Source organism: Triplophysa dalaica, chromosome 4 (genome assembly GCF_015846415.1).
Source record: "Triplophysa dalaica isolate WHDGS20190420 chromosome 4, ASM1584641v1, whole genome shotgun sequence".
In the NCBI taxonomy this organism is placed as follows: Eukaryota; Metazoa; Chordata; class Actinopteri; order Cypriniformes; family Nemacheilidae; genus Triplophysa; species Triplophysa dalaica.
In genome coordinates this window covers 6,919,275-6,935,903 of record NC_079545.1, presented here as the reverse complement: position 1 = coordinate 6,935,903, position 16,629 = coordinate 6,919,275, and the positions used below count along the sequence as shown (strand labels likewise).

Genomic DNA, 16,629 nt, shown 5'->3' with positions numbered 1-16,629 from the left:
GTAATATGGTCCTACAGGGCCTCGGTACGGCCCCTTTCGACCCCCTCAGAGACGTCAGTCTCCTCATCTGATGATGGCGCTCGCCTCTACAAGAGGGTAAGGGACCTCCAGCATTCTTCGTGTCCCATGGATAACTAGAATTTGGACGGTAACTCTCATGTATACCGTGAGACAACGGCCCGGTTACGTGCCAAAGGTTCCCACCACTCCCACCACTCCCTGGTGAACCTGCAGGCGCTCCCCTTTGGGGAGAAAGACCCAACCTCCAACGTGCTGTGTCCAGTACGTGCACTGCACCTCTACTTGGACCGCACACAGAGCCTTAGAAGCTCTGAGCAGCTCTTGTCGGTTTTGGAGGACAGCACCAGGGGAGGGCTGTCCCCAAACAGAGGTTGGCGCATTGGATAGTGGGTGCCATTCATTTGGCATACCAGTCCCAAGATGACCCGTGCCCACTGGTAGTGAGAGCCCACACCACTCGGAGTATGGCCTCCTCGTGGGCACTGGCTCAAGGCGCCTCTCTGGCAGATATATTAAATGCTGCGGGTTGGGCTACGCCCAGTACCTTCGCAAGGTTTGGAACCTTCCACCTCCGAGTGGAACCAGTGTCAGTACATGTCTTACACGCTACGTTTCCTACAAAGCGCCTTCTCCCCATTTCAGGTGAGTCCAGTGAGCTATATAGCCTCCCTACTTCTCCCTTAGAGTGAAGTACAGGTATTCCATCCATCACTAAGCATTGGGATTTTTTTGTAAACAGACCGGGCAGAACGTCTGTTGAAACCAAGTCCAGTATGGGTAGAGTCGCCCATGCTCAGGTGGACCCTTATACTAGGACTATTGCCCCATACGTAGTGACTCGCCTGCAGGGTGGTCCCATATGTTGAATACCTCACTCCTGATTCCCCTGTTGGTGATTCTGTGACCTCCTCTCCGGTGCGCTCCCACCTGGGTTCTGTCTCCCCTACTCGGGCTGACACATTTCTCGCGTTTCTCCCCACTGGTGAGACCATGTTAGTGTCTCCACATGTACCTCCTCTAGTGGTAGGATGTGGTCTCCGTAACACACTCTCCAAGAGGAGAGCAGTGTTTCGCTAGTGAATTTTGAGTTTGAACGAGAATGAGAATAAAATAATGTGATTGCGTTTGGTCTGCTGATATATTGGACACTTGTGGTTTTCCCACCATTTTCTAAAATACATTAACATGAAATCGTGAAAAGTTTTGTGTGCCTAGAAAGTAAATATTGGATCAACTTTATTCCTAATAAAATCACATAGCTCTGCTTCTCATTGCTTTATTAAACATATTGCTTTGAGTGATCTCATGTCATGGATGTGTTCTTAATGCTCGCTTTTAACTCTTTTCAGGTGGTAACATTGCTTAATGATCTCTACACCTGTTTCGATGCCATCATTGACAATTTTGATGTATATAAGGTAAGAAAAATATGATTTAATTGTGCTTGAGTCAAACAGAAACTCAGACTGTTTTTCAAGTTCAGAAAATATGCTGACCTGTGTTTGACCATGTGTTTTTGCAATTTCAGGTAGAGACCATAGGTGATGCGTACATGGTGGTGTCGGGTTTGCCTGTGCGCAATGGGAAACTACATGCACGTGAGATAGCCAGCATGTCACTAGCTTTACTGGAACAGGTTAAAACCTTCAAAATCAGACACAGACCGAACGATCAACTACGATTAAGGATAGGAATCCACACAGGTATTGTTACTCCATCAATAATATTTCATTAATGTTAAACTTAATATTATTAGCATTGAGAAAGCCTTAAGACTTAAAGGCCCAGTCAGTAAAATTTAGCCGAATCTAGTGGTGAGGTTACGAATTGCAACAAACAGCTCATTCCAACCCTAATGTGTTGCCACGTTTTAGCTTCTTTGCTAAATTGCTCTGTAGAGCAATTTGTCCATTTAGGGCTACTTTAGAAACAACATGGTGAATTCCATGTAAGGGTACCCGCGGTGTATGTAGATAGAAATAGGTCATTCTAAGGTAATAAAAACATAACACTTCATTATGTAAGGTTTTTATACACCTCTGATGACAGGACATTATACTGCGTTTCTATCAATAGATCCTCCTTAAACGTACACACACGTCCTTTAATGAAAGTTTCATTTACAGTTGTATTTAAAATGATTGTTTCCTTATAAGGTCAGTTGTGGTCTAGTGGTTAGAGAGTTGGACTCGTAGCCAGAAGGTTGCTGGTTCAATTCTCAGTGCCACCAGGAAATGACTGAAGTGCCCTTGAGCAAGGCACCTTACCCCTGTTTGCTCTGCAGTGATAGCTGCCCACTGCACCCTACTTGTAAATCGCTTTGGATAAAAGCGTCTGCCAAATATGTTAATGTAAATAAGATTTTTCTATAAGGAAAGTTTTCTCTAGGCAGAAGACATATTTTAACTTTAATTGTCTATATCTTCTCATTGCTGCCGAAGAGACCCCGTTGAGATTTTTTTAATCTCATGTACGATTTGTGAAGTATCTTTCTTAAGGCTTATCTGAGCTACTATTAGTTTAAACACCCTTTGCTCTATGTTTACAGAATTTATAGTTTCTGTTTCTGGAAATCTTCTCTTAGTCAAACAATAATCCTCTTCCCTCTGTTTCAGTGCTCCTGCAAGTTTACACTGTATGATCTGTATATATTTTCCGAGTCTCTATATACAAGTAGATGTGCAACTGAGACCATTATAAAGAGCTTCTGTCAGATATCATCTTATCACAGTCCGATGTTCCCATTCTGTTGATTTTCAAACCTGTCAAGTAGCATTATGACCATTTATAAGCAGCTCCTGTAAATTAATGTGTGTGTGTTTTGTACAGGAACTGTCTGTGCTGGTGTAGTAGGGCTGAAGATGCCTCGGTACTGTTTATTTGGAGATACTGTCAACACAGCATCTCGCATGGAGTCTACAGGGGAAGGTGGGTTAATCTGCTTAGTGCTTTCTATAGCACACACAGCAGATCTGCAGCGTCTTCTCCACTATGTATATCACTCTTATACTGTAGGAATATTTCATCCCCTGAATATATGTCCTGTCTTATTTGTCATGTTTTTTGAGACATTCACATGTTTTTTCTTCTGTTAAACAAACAAACAAACATTTTAAAGAATGTTCACTCATATTTTCCATGTACATTTGAGAATAGGGCTATCAAATGCCTTTAAGGTCAGAAGTGAATTTATATGTAACAGCATTAAGCTGTAACAAAAATCCAATAAAAAAGCTCTAAAGTTGATAAATGCTTTCATATATTTGAAGTAGAAATATTGTACTAGGTTTACCTTAATTAACCCAAAATGCTATAGGCTTTCATGTTTCACAATTGAACACAATGGATAAACTTTCTCGATTTGTGTTTTATGGAAGGAAAAACACAGATTAGGAATGAAGTGATTGGGGAATAAACCCTATCAGACCTTATTAAATGATAATTTCATCCACAGCTCTGAGAATACATATGTCCTCAACCACCAAAGAGGTGTTGGATGAATTTGGCTACTTCGACCTCCAGCTGCGAGGAGATGTAGAGATGAAGGTATGCAAATCTCACGTGTGAATGCTTTAAAGGAATAGTTCAACCGAAAAAATGCCCCCCCCATTGGGTTCCCAAAGTAGGAATAAAAATTATTAGGGTCAAGTCAATGAGGACCATTTTTGTTTAAACTATTTCTTGAAGAAATTATGTGCGTACAATAATGCTGATAAAATAAAACACTTTATGAAGAATTTATTATTTGAATCGATAATTGTATGTATTGTTCATATTTATATCTTTTTATTAATTATTTATTGAGTAAACTGGATTTTTTTCCCCCATTACTAGAAATGTTAAGTAAGGAATGTGTATTTACATTGCTAAGGTATCTGAATGAAATGTTATATAGTATTTAAACATTACTCAAAATAAAAACAAAATCCTTTATAAAACATGGTCGCAAAAAACTAAATCAAAAAAACTTTGGATACGTTCTTATAAACAACTTTTAAAATAAAGTATGATTCAAAAACATAATTTCTGTTTTTCCTATATGATTTTATTAAAAGGATCACAATGAGATTAAATCAGGCCAACAAATATCCTTTATGCATTCATATAGAATTTGATTGGGCCATGTTTCAGTTATTCAAATACATTAAATGTCACTCATGTTGTATCTTCTGAAAGAAAATAATCTGTTCGCTTTGAGCCTCTTAAATTTCACAATGTCTGCTATTACAAGGAGCTGTCTGCAACAGAAGTAACCAGTCCTGTGAAATCTGATCTTTTTTGACTATGCTGCATCACGTTGATATCGATCTGTCAGACTGATTTGACTTATTCAAAGCTGCCTAGGCATTTTGGTACAAAAACAATCCACAAGATTTTGCAATCCACTGAAGAATGACATGATCTATTTTGGGTGAATGATGTCATTAGTCTGACAGCCTGAACAGCAACCTCAGTAACCATTTAGTCACGAGTGTTTCCTTCTCATATGTGTTTGAAATGACATGGTGAATAAATGATGACAGAACGTTCATTTTTGGGTAACCATACCCATTTCGAGCATATTGCTCTTGGTGGATTAGTGCCTGCAGCGAGGTTGCTGAGTGCTCATTGATGTGTGTATTGATCTCTTCCAGGGAAAAGGCAAAATGAGAACATATTGGCTTCTAGGAGAGAAGACAGATGTCTATGTTATCTGAGAGCACTGCTGATGACAGGAAGTGACCACGCTACGAGCCACTGCTTCATACATTTGTTCTGTGTTTGAAAGGGTGTTTCCCACTCTTACATGGAACAGCACATTATAATACCTTTTGAGGGAGGTCAATTCAGGTATATTTCATACCTGCTTAAACTGCAAAAATTGTAAAGTGTTTTTTATAATGAAGTTCTCTTGTGCTTAGAGTTAAGTACGTCTTTCCAGGTGAAATTCCTATTTTTATGTGCTTTCTATATTCAGATTTATATGCCGTGATTTGGAAATCGTTGACGTGTACTTGATATTTCCTCAAAAGGAGAATGCCGAGTGAAAGGTTTTGTTGGACGCGAAGTGAAGTTATATCGTAATGTAATATTTGTATATATGTATATCCAAGACAATGTAAGATATTTTGTTCAATAAACAGAATTAATACCATGCGGTTGTGTTCTTGACAGCTCTAAAGAATTTTTAATACTAATGAATTCCTCCTGAAGTGCTCTTTTCCCATGAATACACCTTCCCAAAGGGCTTTATATGTCATTAGCACACACTCCTGAGTATTGCACACGTCTAATAATAATAAAATAATAATCATCTCACATTACCAAATGGGAAATCTAAAACATAATAAATTAACATGACAGAAGGAATAAGAATAGTATTAAGAATAAGGCAGTACACATACCGTACAATACTCTCCCTTTGAAACCATTATCTCTTTAAAGAACAACTCTAATCATTACTGCTCACTCTACAGTTTGGTGATAAATAGGCATGACATCATAGTCTCATCATTAAGAATCCATCTGTGCCTTTAGTGCATCTTGGCATCTGTGCCTTTAGTGCACCGCATCTGTGTGCATGTGCGCTCATATTCACAGCCGCTTCTCGCCCCCAACATTCTTAATGACCACCCACTCGCAGTTCTGTTATTGTATGCGGTTGCCGAGAGGTCATTCTGTAGGCTTTGCCCTGATATACTCGGTAATAAGCAAGCGTGGCCTTAAGTTTAAACATGCATGTATACTGTCCAATTATAAAAAGGAAAAAGCTCATTTAAAAAGTATTGATAACCATTTTACTTTTGTTTTCAAAAAAGGCCTTAAGGAAGTCTGGTTTATAAATTAGGAAGTAGATTATGCACAATATACAGTAGGAACAGAAATCAATACATATGTGCAACTTAAAACACTCCAAAAAATGTAATTACGATTTTACGTGAAACAATTTTCACAAAAAGAGTACATTTTGAAGCAGTGAAATCAATGAAATATACTGTTTGAGTAGAAAAAATACAAGGAGTGAATGTAGGTAAATATCTGAGTAACCTACATTTTCTATTAGAATTCACCAAATGAATAATTATTTTTTTCATTAAATAAACCTAGTATATGTACATTTTCAAGAAATTAACTGTTGGATTTTTTATCAAATTTTTAATATGTCCCACTGAGAAAATCTCTTAAATAATTTTAATATATCACCGTGTCTACGGACGTCACTTGACACAACGCCGTTATCATGGGTTCTTATGAGTTTTATTGACATGTTTTAACTGTTTATTTTAGTGATATTTACTAAGCCATATGAATAATTAAGGTATAAAAAATTATCAAATGTGTTAAGAAAAATGTAAATATCTAACAAATTATTTATTGGTTTCTGGATTTTTTAATAAAAATTTAAACTGAATACTATTAACTAAATCGTGATTTGACAACACATTCTCACTGCAAAAACGTAACTATTTTACAATATGTCTCATTTTGGCTAATTCGTACATTTTACGACTTGCTTTCACACCAGCGATGCTGAGTTTAGGGGCGGGGCTACAGTATTGCTATTTTCCTAGTAATCTTACATTTTGTATAAATCACAATGTACAAATTCATACAAATAAGCCATCTCGTAAAATAGTTACGAATTCCCATGAGATCAGTTTGGATTTGATTACATTTGCTTTGCAATTGCTCAAGTTCATAAACTTTGTCAAGTTTCCCAGAGATAACACTGAATTAATAGTCTAAAATTACTTGTTGCCAAGTTACTCCGTGTTAATCCCGGTTTAAAGCATTAAAGAGGAACGGCTGGTTGATTCTAGACGGCACAGCTGTGTGAAAAAAATCCATTCTGATTCAAAGGAACCCGGAGCATAGGTCGATTTTACAAGCACATAGTAAGATCTTCACTCTCTCATGGTGAAAAAAGGCAGATGACTGATGTCTGGATGCAAATAACATACCGTTAAGCAACATTTGTTTGTCATCAGCAGAGAATACATTTTTCAATTGCTCGTCATTTAAAAGCATATAGTTTGGAAGCGTATTTGGTAGTTAGAAAGTAACATAGATCATAGTGTAGAAAATAGAAAAAAATCTCAAATGTATTTATAACACTATTTGTTAAATGTGGTTCAAAATAATTTCCTTATAATTTTTCTGGTAAAGGAAAAAAGTATTTATTACTTCATGAATAGACCAATATGAACCAATATTTTGCAATGGATAATAAAATATTCTCTTCCCAATTTTTTACAAATGGGTATCATCCTGGCAGTCCAGTTGTTCACTAATTGGTGTGCTAAAGGTGGCATTTCTTTTAAAAGGGCTATCCTCAGTTGACACTGCTGTCACACCCTGTGAACAAAAACAATGGTTAAAACCACACAGATGTATTTTCATTCCAACATATATCCTTGGCAGTAGAATACTACATAAACTGACCTGAATTTTCTGATAGTTATCACTCCAAAATGTGATGGCCCGGTCTGTTGTGTAATTATGCTCCTACATGAGACAAGCATTAGAATTGACACTCAACACACACTCGCACAAACACTTTTGTAATATAATGTTGGCCTAAAATGTGACCTTTTTTAAACCTTTTTTGCTTTCTTTACTTTTCAAGATCATTTCACTAATGCTTTTAGAATTTGTATAATTTTCTCATACACTCTGAATGAAGAGTTTATTTCCAAAATAAAAAAAAACATGTTTTTTTATTGTGCATTCCAATAAATATCAATCAAACTGCAGTTGGTTTGTTTTGATTTAAGCCAAAATACAAAATACAACTAACTAAGACAGTAAAACGTCTTGGTTACGGATGTAACCACAGTTCCCTGATGGAGGGAATGAGATGTTGTGTCGAACCGACAGATGGGGTTCGCCCTTGAGAACCTATCAACTTCGACTAGCTTAGAAAAGGACAATGAAATTCCCCAATGAAATTTGCATGCCGGACTCCGCCCCCGGATATCCGGGTATAAAAGGGAGACGGCGTGCTGCATTCGACGTCAAACACTTTCGCGATCTTCCAGTGGATAGGTAGGTGGGGATCCCAGAGGAGCTTTTTGAAATGGTGGGAAACCTCTGCCTTCGGTCCTCACGGGCCGTAAGGCCACTGGGTAAGTGCCACATGCAAGACGTGGTCTGATACCGGTTTTACGTGGAGGTTGTAAAACCTTGCGAAGGTGCTGGGCTGAGACCAACCCGCAGCACTGCAGCTGCTGCCAGAGAGGTGCCCTGAGCCAGTGCCCACGAGGAGGCTATACTCGTTGTGACGGCATCTACAATTCAGTGCGCTAATCTCTGTGTGACCTACAAAATAGACAAAGTTCACGAAAGGGACGGTGGGAACTTTGGGCACGTAGCCAGGCTGGGGTCTCAGGATAATGTGAGAATCACCGGGCCTGAATTCTAGGCAATCCGGGGACACAGAGAATGCTTGTAGGTCCCCTAACCTCTTGATGGAAGTGAGCGCCATCAGGAGAGCGGTCTTCATCATTTGGTGAGGAAGAGCGGAGTCTCCGAGGGGCTCGAAGGGGGTCAAGGACCACGTCAAGGTCCCAAGAGGGTACGGAGCGCGGACGAGGCGGATTCCGCCTTCTCGCACCCCTTAGGAACCTGATGATCAGGTCGTGCTGTCCCAGAGACTTTTCAGCAACTGAGTCGTGATGAGCGGCAATAGCGGCTACATACACTTTCAGTGTGGAAGGGGAGAGGTTAGTCTCAAGTTTCTCTTGTAAAAAGGATGACACGTTCCCGATCGAGCAACTCCGTGGGTCTTCTCTTCGAGAAGAATACCATGACTGGAACAGGTGCCACTTATAGGTGTATAGCCCCCTAGTGGCCGGGCCCTAGCGTGAGGGATGGTCCGGGGCAGGCGACTCAGGATTTGCTCGTCCCGTCCAAGGGCCAGACAGGGAGGTTCAAGAGGTCTGACCTGGGATGCCACAATGTGCCCTTCCCCTGAGAAAGCAGGTCTTTCATCAGGGGAATCGGCCAGGGAGAGTTGTTGTCAGAAGCATTAGCTCCAAAACCCTAGTCCGGTTGGGCCAGTACGGCGCAGTTAGCAGCACTTGATGCTCCTCTTTCCTGGCCTTGCAACAGGGTATGTGGCGCCTTAACCAATAAATAATTTGTGGTCTAAATATATAGAAATTTAAGCTTTTAGATATTTACATTTTTCTTAACACATTTGATCATTTTTTATACCTTAATTATAAAGCAGACACCTCTTTCAACGCCTTGACTTGATGGACCTGCAAAAGAGAATGGCGTGGAGAGAGGAGGCATCATTGGCCCGCAGGATTCTAGGCCTTTGACACCAAAGATGCCGAAGTCCTACACACTTTGGACGGGAGTCTAGGTCGACCTCTTCAGGTGGCCACCATCTGCGGGCACAGGTGCACGGCGACCGCACGCTCCACCTGGGGCACATCGACATAGCCTCTAGCTGCCCAACTATCAAGGGAAGTTAGGGCGCTGAAACGAGTTCCTCATGACCTTCCGGGAAGAAGCTCTTTTAGAATTTGCTCGAACACTTCTGGAACCGCTGAGACACCCAGGGGAAGTCGCTGCAGGAAGGGACAGTCCCCTACACCACGTTGTAAGAATCCAGCAGTTTGCTTGTAGAATTTTTAAGCTTGCTCAGTCATGAAGCGAAGGCTCCGAATAAGAAAAATGTAAATGAATACAGCACGCCGTCTCCCTTTTATACCCCGATATCGGGGGGCAGAGTCCGGCATGCAAATTTCCTTTGCCAATGTCATTGGCCTTTTCTAAGCTAGTCGAAGTTGACAGGTTCTCAAGGGCGAACCCCATCTGTCGGTTCGACACACATCGAGAGACCAACAGAAAGGGAGCAATAAAAAACATAATAAATGATTTAGGAAAATGATCAAAAAACGGAGTTATCTCATTTTGGAAACAAACTCTTCAAATATTCTGTGTTATTTTGAACCCAGGATCAGGCCAAAAAGTGACGAAACAAACCCAGTGAGTAGTAAGTAAAGTAGGCTGGGTTTTTTTACCCCAAAAATCGGGATGATAAACCCATTGTTGGTCAAATATAAACATTTTCTGGGTTAATTCAACCCAACAGGTAGTATCTTTCAGAGTGTAGCTGAGACCCTACACGCAATATTTTATTTAGTCACACAGCCAAACCATTTAAAATGAGCAAGAATTGCACCAATTTGATTAAAAATTATCGGTCAATTGACTTAAAATTGAACTAACCAAATCCTTGTTTTTTATAAACAGTTGTATGTTTGTTATGTCACTAATATTTACATATTAATCTAAAATGCTTTGACCATGACATTGTTCTTGGAAGAGGTAAGTGTAAACAGAGGCAGACCTTGGTCAGTGGCGCTTGGAAAGATTTGAAGCCCTCCACCCTGTAGTCTGATTTGCTCACAGAGCTCCACTCAGGAGCCGGAGGTTCTGGGTTCAACTCTGCATGTATCTGTTCACTGTAAAACAGACCATAATATCATGATAAACACATTTTAATGCTAATACATTTTTTAAAGGCTCATAATATACCTGATACACTAGGTAGGCCTTGTGCTCTATAAGCTCCATCTAAACAAACAAACAATACACTGCACAATACTTCCGATTTACTGACTTATTCTTTAAAAACAACCATCTTAACTCAAAGCTTTAGTCTGTTCTTAGACATGAATAGCCAAATTGTTTTCACAATAATTTCTCAGAAGTGACCACTTTTCTTGGATACTGGCAATTACTTTTAAAAACAGGTCTCAAAATCATTTTCATTGGATGTGTAAAGTCAGTTCACATAAGTAGCCTATAGAATTACCACAATTCAAGTTCACATTAGGCACTAATGTTTGACAATCAGAAAGTGTCCAAAAGTCTCAGAAAGTATTTGTTTATTATTCAACAGCAAACACACTTTTTTTCTTTAATGTTAAATAAATGGGCTTGTAAAAATGCCATATGATTTGTTCTGTTGTTATTATTAAATGGAATCACTTCCATTCTAGACGCAAGGTCTATAAATATACTGTCTCAAATCAGAATGATATTGTTCTGTTATGTCTCAATCCTTTTCCTTTAATAGTATATGCAACCACTTGTCTGGGTTTAGATACTTGTTGTCAAGGGTACACTGTAAATAATTTCTGTTGTTCAAAGTTGTTCAAAGATAAATGAACATTAAACATGAACAAGTCTTTATCTTTACAGAAAATACTATACAATACAGCCTCATACAATGCATTCTGAGAATTAAAATGAGAAAAAAAGCTGAAAAGGGTTGATGAGGATTTCTGTTCGTTTTATAGTTTTTTTCACTAAAGATAAAGACTTGTTGATGTTCAATGTTCATTTATCTTTAAACAAACTGTTGCCAATAAATTAGATAAATCTACAGGAAGTTACTGGAAACTAGCTGCATAGCTACAGCAATTTTTATTACATTTAACAGTCTGCAAGGCCTCAAAGTTTAAACAGAAAGTGACATAATAAATAATAACTAAAAGGATTTAATTGTAGCTACAATGAAGCAGACCATGGCGCAAACATTACATTATTTCTCTCCCACTGTTTCCTTCACTGAAAATTCAGACGAGAAATGTGGGAGGATAATATCTGAGTTTTACACTGGATGAGGTCGTTGAACATTAAACTAAATAAAAATAGCTAAACTTAAATCGAAATAGTTTATTTCTTTACCTTATTCTTTTGACAATGTCTTTTTCCAAAAGCTCAGTCCTTTTTCCTGAAAGAAAATGTATTTAAAAAGGTCAGAGAGACCCAGAGGGGTTGGAAATAGGCTAAACATCAAAGAAGTGGACTTCTATGTAACGTAGAAAAAACTGTATCATAAATAAACTCATACATTATATTTAGAAAGTAGGCGAATATATATACTTAACTTCCAGTGAAAATAGTCTGTGTATTAGAGTAATTGTTATATAGTAAATAGCTTACCTCTTTGCCGTATCACAAGGCTCTCAGGCGTACCAAAGGCATCTTTAAATGTAGTAACACCCTGCACTGTTGCAGTCACATCGACGGTGAGGATTCCCACATGTCCATTTTTATTAATACACGATTTAGGCCCTGATCTATCCAGGAATGCAGTAGCCCTCTGATGTGCATGCGAGACAACGTATGTCATTTGATCAGGTGAAGTGTGGAGAGATTTGCAAATAATTCAAAGGGTTCTTATGTCAACTTCAAGATCTGTGCCTGAAAAATATAATACCCCTGTAGTGTAGTGAATCTAATGTTGTCTTACCTCCTCAACCCAGTTCCCCAGTAAACATCTTCTGTTCGTATTGTTTTCCTCAATAATCTCCGGGGTGAATGCACTCATGTTTCTATGACGGCGTTTGATAAACAACGTACAGGGTTAACGCTTTTTAAATAAAAAGAGATCCAGACGAGTATTAGCGTTTACCTCTCGTTATTAACAGGTCTCAATATCATTCAGGCAAAGTTGCATCGAGCGTTTCAGCGCTGCTGTTGCCGCGGTAACGTCAACAAAGGCGTTAAAGGGATAGTTGACCCAAAAGAAAAAATCTGTCACCATAATGTCGTTCAAAACATTATGCATCTTTACAAATTATACTTACAAAATATTATTTGAGAAATGTCTTATTCGTATTCCGTGTACACTTAACCGAAGTTAAAGGCCCCGTTTTTTTGCTGTTTTTGAGGCTTTGATTGTGTTTTTTGGGTGTTTAACAATGGATGTTCATGTTTCTAATGTTTTATATTTCTCATATTTAAAGTCTATTCACTGCTGTCCCTCTTCTAACAAAACGACTGGATTTCTTCCAGTCTATATGAAGTCCCTCCTTCCGAAACGCTCTGATTGGTGAAGCTGACTAGGTCTGTCGTGATTGGTCTGTTATCAAGGTATTGTTGCCAAGGTATAATGTATGATTAAATATTTTGGTAAATACTGTGTAAAAATTCCTTTAATTTAACTGTTTCTTAAATAATTGAACCACAATGTCTGGTATTAATGGTAGGCTATTACCCATTCTGACGTTTGGTCTTATTGCTTATTGCTGAGTGGGAGTTTATATGGTTGACTTCAACTGTCTAAACCACATTAAGATATTAGTAAGACACAAATAATAATGATAACCAAGTAGAATGTTAGAACCTTCAAATATTCATATTTGTTTGCAAAATTATCTTGCAGAAATGGTTCCAAATGTATGTATTTTTTGTTCTTAATGATTTTTTTACGTTTTCACGAAATTCTTAATTTCTTTTATTTGTACAGAAGAAAACTATTCTTACAGAAAAGTATGTTGCCTTTGAACCTCAACAAATGTATTTTTTGTTCTTAAAAATATATATTAATATTTATGTTACGACTTTCTTATTTAAAGGTATAGAGATATATTATTATTGCAGTCTCAGTAAAACTGTATACACTGCAACAAAATATTTCATAACATTATTTTATAAAAGGTCCAGTGTATGAAATTAAGCACAATGTAGTGAGCCAATAGCTCAATCCACCCCTCCATGTGCCCTTTTACATCATAGCGAAGGCTCATACAGGACTAAGATGTTGTCACATTCTTGTGGTTTTATGAAAACATTTAAAAAAGCAATTGATAAAAATGCTGTGTTACCATCTGCAGGAAACAGTAATATTATGTTAAAATGTGAAGAACGTTGCTTTCATACAATGTGAAATACATTACTCCAAACAACTCGCTCCTGATGCCACTGTGTAATGCAATGAAAAGGCACTTGTGGCAGCTTAAAGTAATGCAATTACCTCCTACCCTTTCAGATCACATGTTCGTAAAATTTGTGTACTTGTCACCAGGTGCCCTACCAAATTCCTCAAGCCATGTTCTTCAAACGTATCAAAATATCATTATCCCCGATCCACTCTTACCAAGCCTCAGAAAGTTCAGACCTCAAAGTCATTTCACCCCAAACTGTGACATCGTTTTCCCAAAGCACAACAACATCACTATTCCCTGGTTAAAAATAGCATGTCCATTAGCTGAAGAGTGTGTTCAAAACCTTCTTAAAAAGCACCATTTCTAACACTCACTGCTCCAGGAGCTTAAAACAACATTTCCCCACCCAGAATTCACAGTGTGTCCTATGTGTGGTCATTCACACTGGCAGATTTTGGAGGCAGATCAAATTTACTCAACCTTAATAAATTCTTCCGTCGATTCACAGACAGTTAAGTCAGACAGTGATTGAGTCTTTGGCTCCTCACATAACCCATGACCCCCTTCTGTGACCTGTTGGCTTCTTGTCTGTGTCAGACATGATGAGCAAAAAAAATGTTTTTCCACATTATTTTATGGGCATTTCTGTTAATAGTAAAATGCAATTTAATTCAGTGCAAAATGTAAAATAAAGGAATATTAATATTAATACAGTTATGCCATGTTTTTCCAATTATTTTAAAGAGTGTACACACAGTATGTCATGGTTTGGCCCTGTATATTAAGTTCAGACAATGAACTAAGGAGAACATGGGGTATAAATACAAGGAGAATGCAAACAACAGAAACAGGTGCGAACAAATAGGTAACTATGGAAACAAATGACTGAGGGCAACAGAAACTGAATCAAAACAAAGCCTAACCGTGACATATCGGCCCCTCCCAGAAAGGTTGCTCAGGAGGTGGACAAGGAGCAGGCAAGGGGCAGGAAAAGGGAGAAGGGGACAATCCATGGAGCCAGGGTGGTGAGGAAGGTGGGAAGCCAGGGAGCCTGCAGCAGGAGGATCCAGTTGGTAGTTCAGAGACCAGTCAGGATGGCGACCCACGGTGGAGTTGTTGGAAGGAGGAGCCATGGTGGATCTGGAAAGGGGACACCAGGGGCCAGAATGACGGGGACGGAGCTGGTGGGGGAGGAGCACAGGGTGGAGACGAGCAGACATGAAGCCCAGGTGACACCGAGGGTAGGAGGGCCAAGGCAAAGCAGACGACACAAGCGATCGAGGCTGAGGCAGGGATCCGGAAGAGCCCGGCGGAGCCAGAGCAAGTGAGGATGGAGGTGGAGCCGGAGTTAAGAAGGAGCCGGACACTGCCATAGGGACGGAGTGAGGAGGCGTAGCTGGAGGATTGGAGTCCCGAGGCGGCGGGTGGTCGATGACTGACCAAGGCAGAGCCGGAGTGATATGTGAGCCTGGTGGAGCTGGTGTGATGACAGGCAGCAGGGACTTGGAAAAGCTGAGCGGAACCAGCGGGGACTTGGAAGAGCTGGATGGGACCAGTGAGGACTTGGAAGAGCTGGGTGGGACCAGTGGGGACTGTAGCAGCCAATGTTCCTCCTAATTTACCCAGTCTGCAATGGCAGAGACCGGTAGCAGCTCACCCTCTGCAGCAGGAGTGGGGGCGGGCCTTCCCACAAAGCCTCAGGTTGACATCAGGTTGCTTTTTTTGTCACTGTCTGCTCGCGGCTAGGCTCTTTGGACAACATGCGGCAGGACAGACCGATTGGCTTCTACCTAGCATTACACACAGCACCGCGAGAGCTATTCGAAAGCGGTATTGTGATGTCATGCACCAATTGGTCTGTGATGCGCCACAGGAGATCGAACAACACATCTAAGCATATAAAACAACAGAGAGAAGCCAAGTATGTCTCTTTACGTAATCATTGGCAAATATCAAATTAAAAAGAAGAAATACTCCAAGGCACTCATAGAGTAACAATAAAGAGCATTTAATTAACCGGGTTACATCATTAAAAATGCTCTCTCTCCTCCACCTTCAATGCCACAGCTGAGACGAGACCCTTGAGCAAGTTGCCGTTCCCCCCAACTGCTCCATGGGCTCCGCAGCAATGGCTTCTTACTGCTCTGGGTGTGTGTTCACTGTGTGTGTGTTACTCACTGCTGTGTGTGTGCTACTTACTGCTGTGTGTGTGTGCACTTGGATGGGTTAAATGCAGAGCACAAATTCAGAGTATGGAACGCACTAAATGTGTGGCTGTTACAGATACCCTTAGTGGTCATTATATCTTATTCTCCTTTTCCATCAGTCCAGGCCTATTCTGCTCACAGGTGAACAGAGATTATAGAGCTATTCTGTTTACACCACAATGCTGGCAAGCAAGAAAAGCCGGGAGCGAATATGAAATTAATGGCGCCAGCATGAGTTTCAAGGCAACAGTTCAATGTGCATTTAATTCAACATATTTAAACTGGACTTCATTTACCTTCGGAAGAAGTGAAAGAGAAAAATCTTGTTCTAATTGGAACCACCTTATCCTCGGAGATCTCTTCTTTACTTTTAAAGGGAATGTCTGTGTATTTACTAATCTTCTTTTGATTTGAATGATTTTCAAAGCTCTGTTCTGTAAAATTAACACCAGAGATGATTAGATTAATCTAACCTAACCTTGGTAGAAAAAGCTTTCAACAAAGAAACATATAATTTCTGAGCACAAATAATATTATATTTTACACAAAAATCACCATAACTAAGGAAATTTCCATCCCCATACATATTATGTTCAATAGACCAGACACCTTTGTCCACCCAGTCTTGAAAAAACACAGATTTCCCCCTTAATAAGGATACGCTTATTATTCCACAAAGAACAACTGTGTGGCGAAATGTTATGTTTGTATATTCATCTATAATATAA

The 16,629-nt window shown here is 39.5% G+C and overlaps 2 protein-coding genes across 3 annotated transcripts in view; one reads left to right on the top strand and one right to left on the bottom strand.

The window, feature by feature from the left end:
• The window catches only part of npr2 (natriuretic peptide receptor 2), a 42,045-nt gene extending 36,890 nt beyond the window's left edge, over window positions 1-5,155 (top strand). Inside the window, exons 18-22 of the mRNA XM_056745135.1 lie at window positions 1,371-1,439; window positions 1,550-1,724; window positions 2,851-2,949; window positions 3,476-3,567; window positions 4,656-5,155. Of these exons, the coding sequence (XP_056601113.1) occupies window positions 1,371-1,439; window positions 1,550-1,724; window positions 2,851-2,949; window positions 3,476-3,567; window positions 4,656-4,718 (498 nt within the window). The 3' untranslated portion in view covers window positions 4,719-5,155. The remainder of the gene's footprint in view (window positions 1-1,370; window positions 1,440-1,549; window positions 1,725-2,850; window positions 2,950-3,475; window positions 3,568-4,655) is intronic.
• Window positions 5,156-7,162: 2,007 nt separating this feature from the next.
• Window positions 7,163-12,769, bottom strand: spag8 (sperm associated antigen 8). Of its 2 annotated transcripts, XM_056746731.1 has the most exons (8): window positions 12,615-12,769; window positions 12,440-12,501; window positions 12,278-12,359; window positions 11,968-12,127; window positions 11,710-11,755; window positions 10,364-10,478; window positions 7,444-7,506; window positions 7,163-7,356 (listed from the first exon to the last, which is right to left on the bottom strand). In XM_056746731.1, exons 2-8 carry the CDS (start codon window positions 12,466-12,468, stop codon window positions 7,252-7,254), a joined length of 600 nt encoding a protein of 199 aa, XP_056602709.1. In that variant the 5' UTR covers window positions 12,469-12,501; window positions 12,615-12,769; the 3' UTR covers window positions 7,163-7,251. The 2 variants fall into 2 exon arrangements, with proteins under 2 accessions (XP_056602709.1, XP_056602710.1); XM_056746732.1 differs by lacking the exon at window positions 12,615-12,769 and having other exon boundaries at window positions 12,440-12,561.
• Window positions 12,770-16,629: the final 3,860 nt, after the last annotated feature.

What these genes read in the sequence shown, in the direction of transcription:
- spag8 (XM_056746731.1), bottom strand. Translation starts at nt 12,468, where the DNA reads ATGATATTGAGACCTGTTAATAACGAGAG. An exon ending in GACATTGTCAAAAGAATAAG is followed by an intron (nt 10,479 to 11,709) that starts GTAAAGAAATAA and finishes TCTGTTTTACAG; the next exon opens with TGAACAGATACATGCAGAGT. An exon ending in ATAACTATCAGAAAATTCAG is followed by an intron (nt 7,357 to 7,443) that starts GTCAGTTTATGT and finishes TTTTGTTCACAG; the next exon opens with GGTGTGACAGCAGTGTCAAC.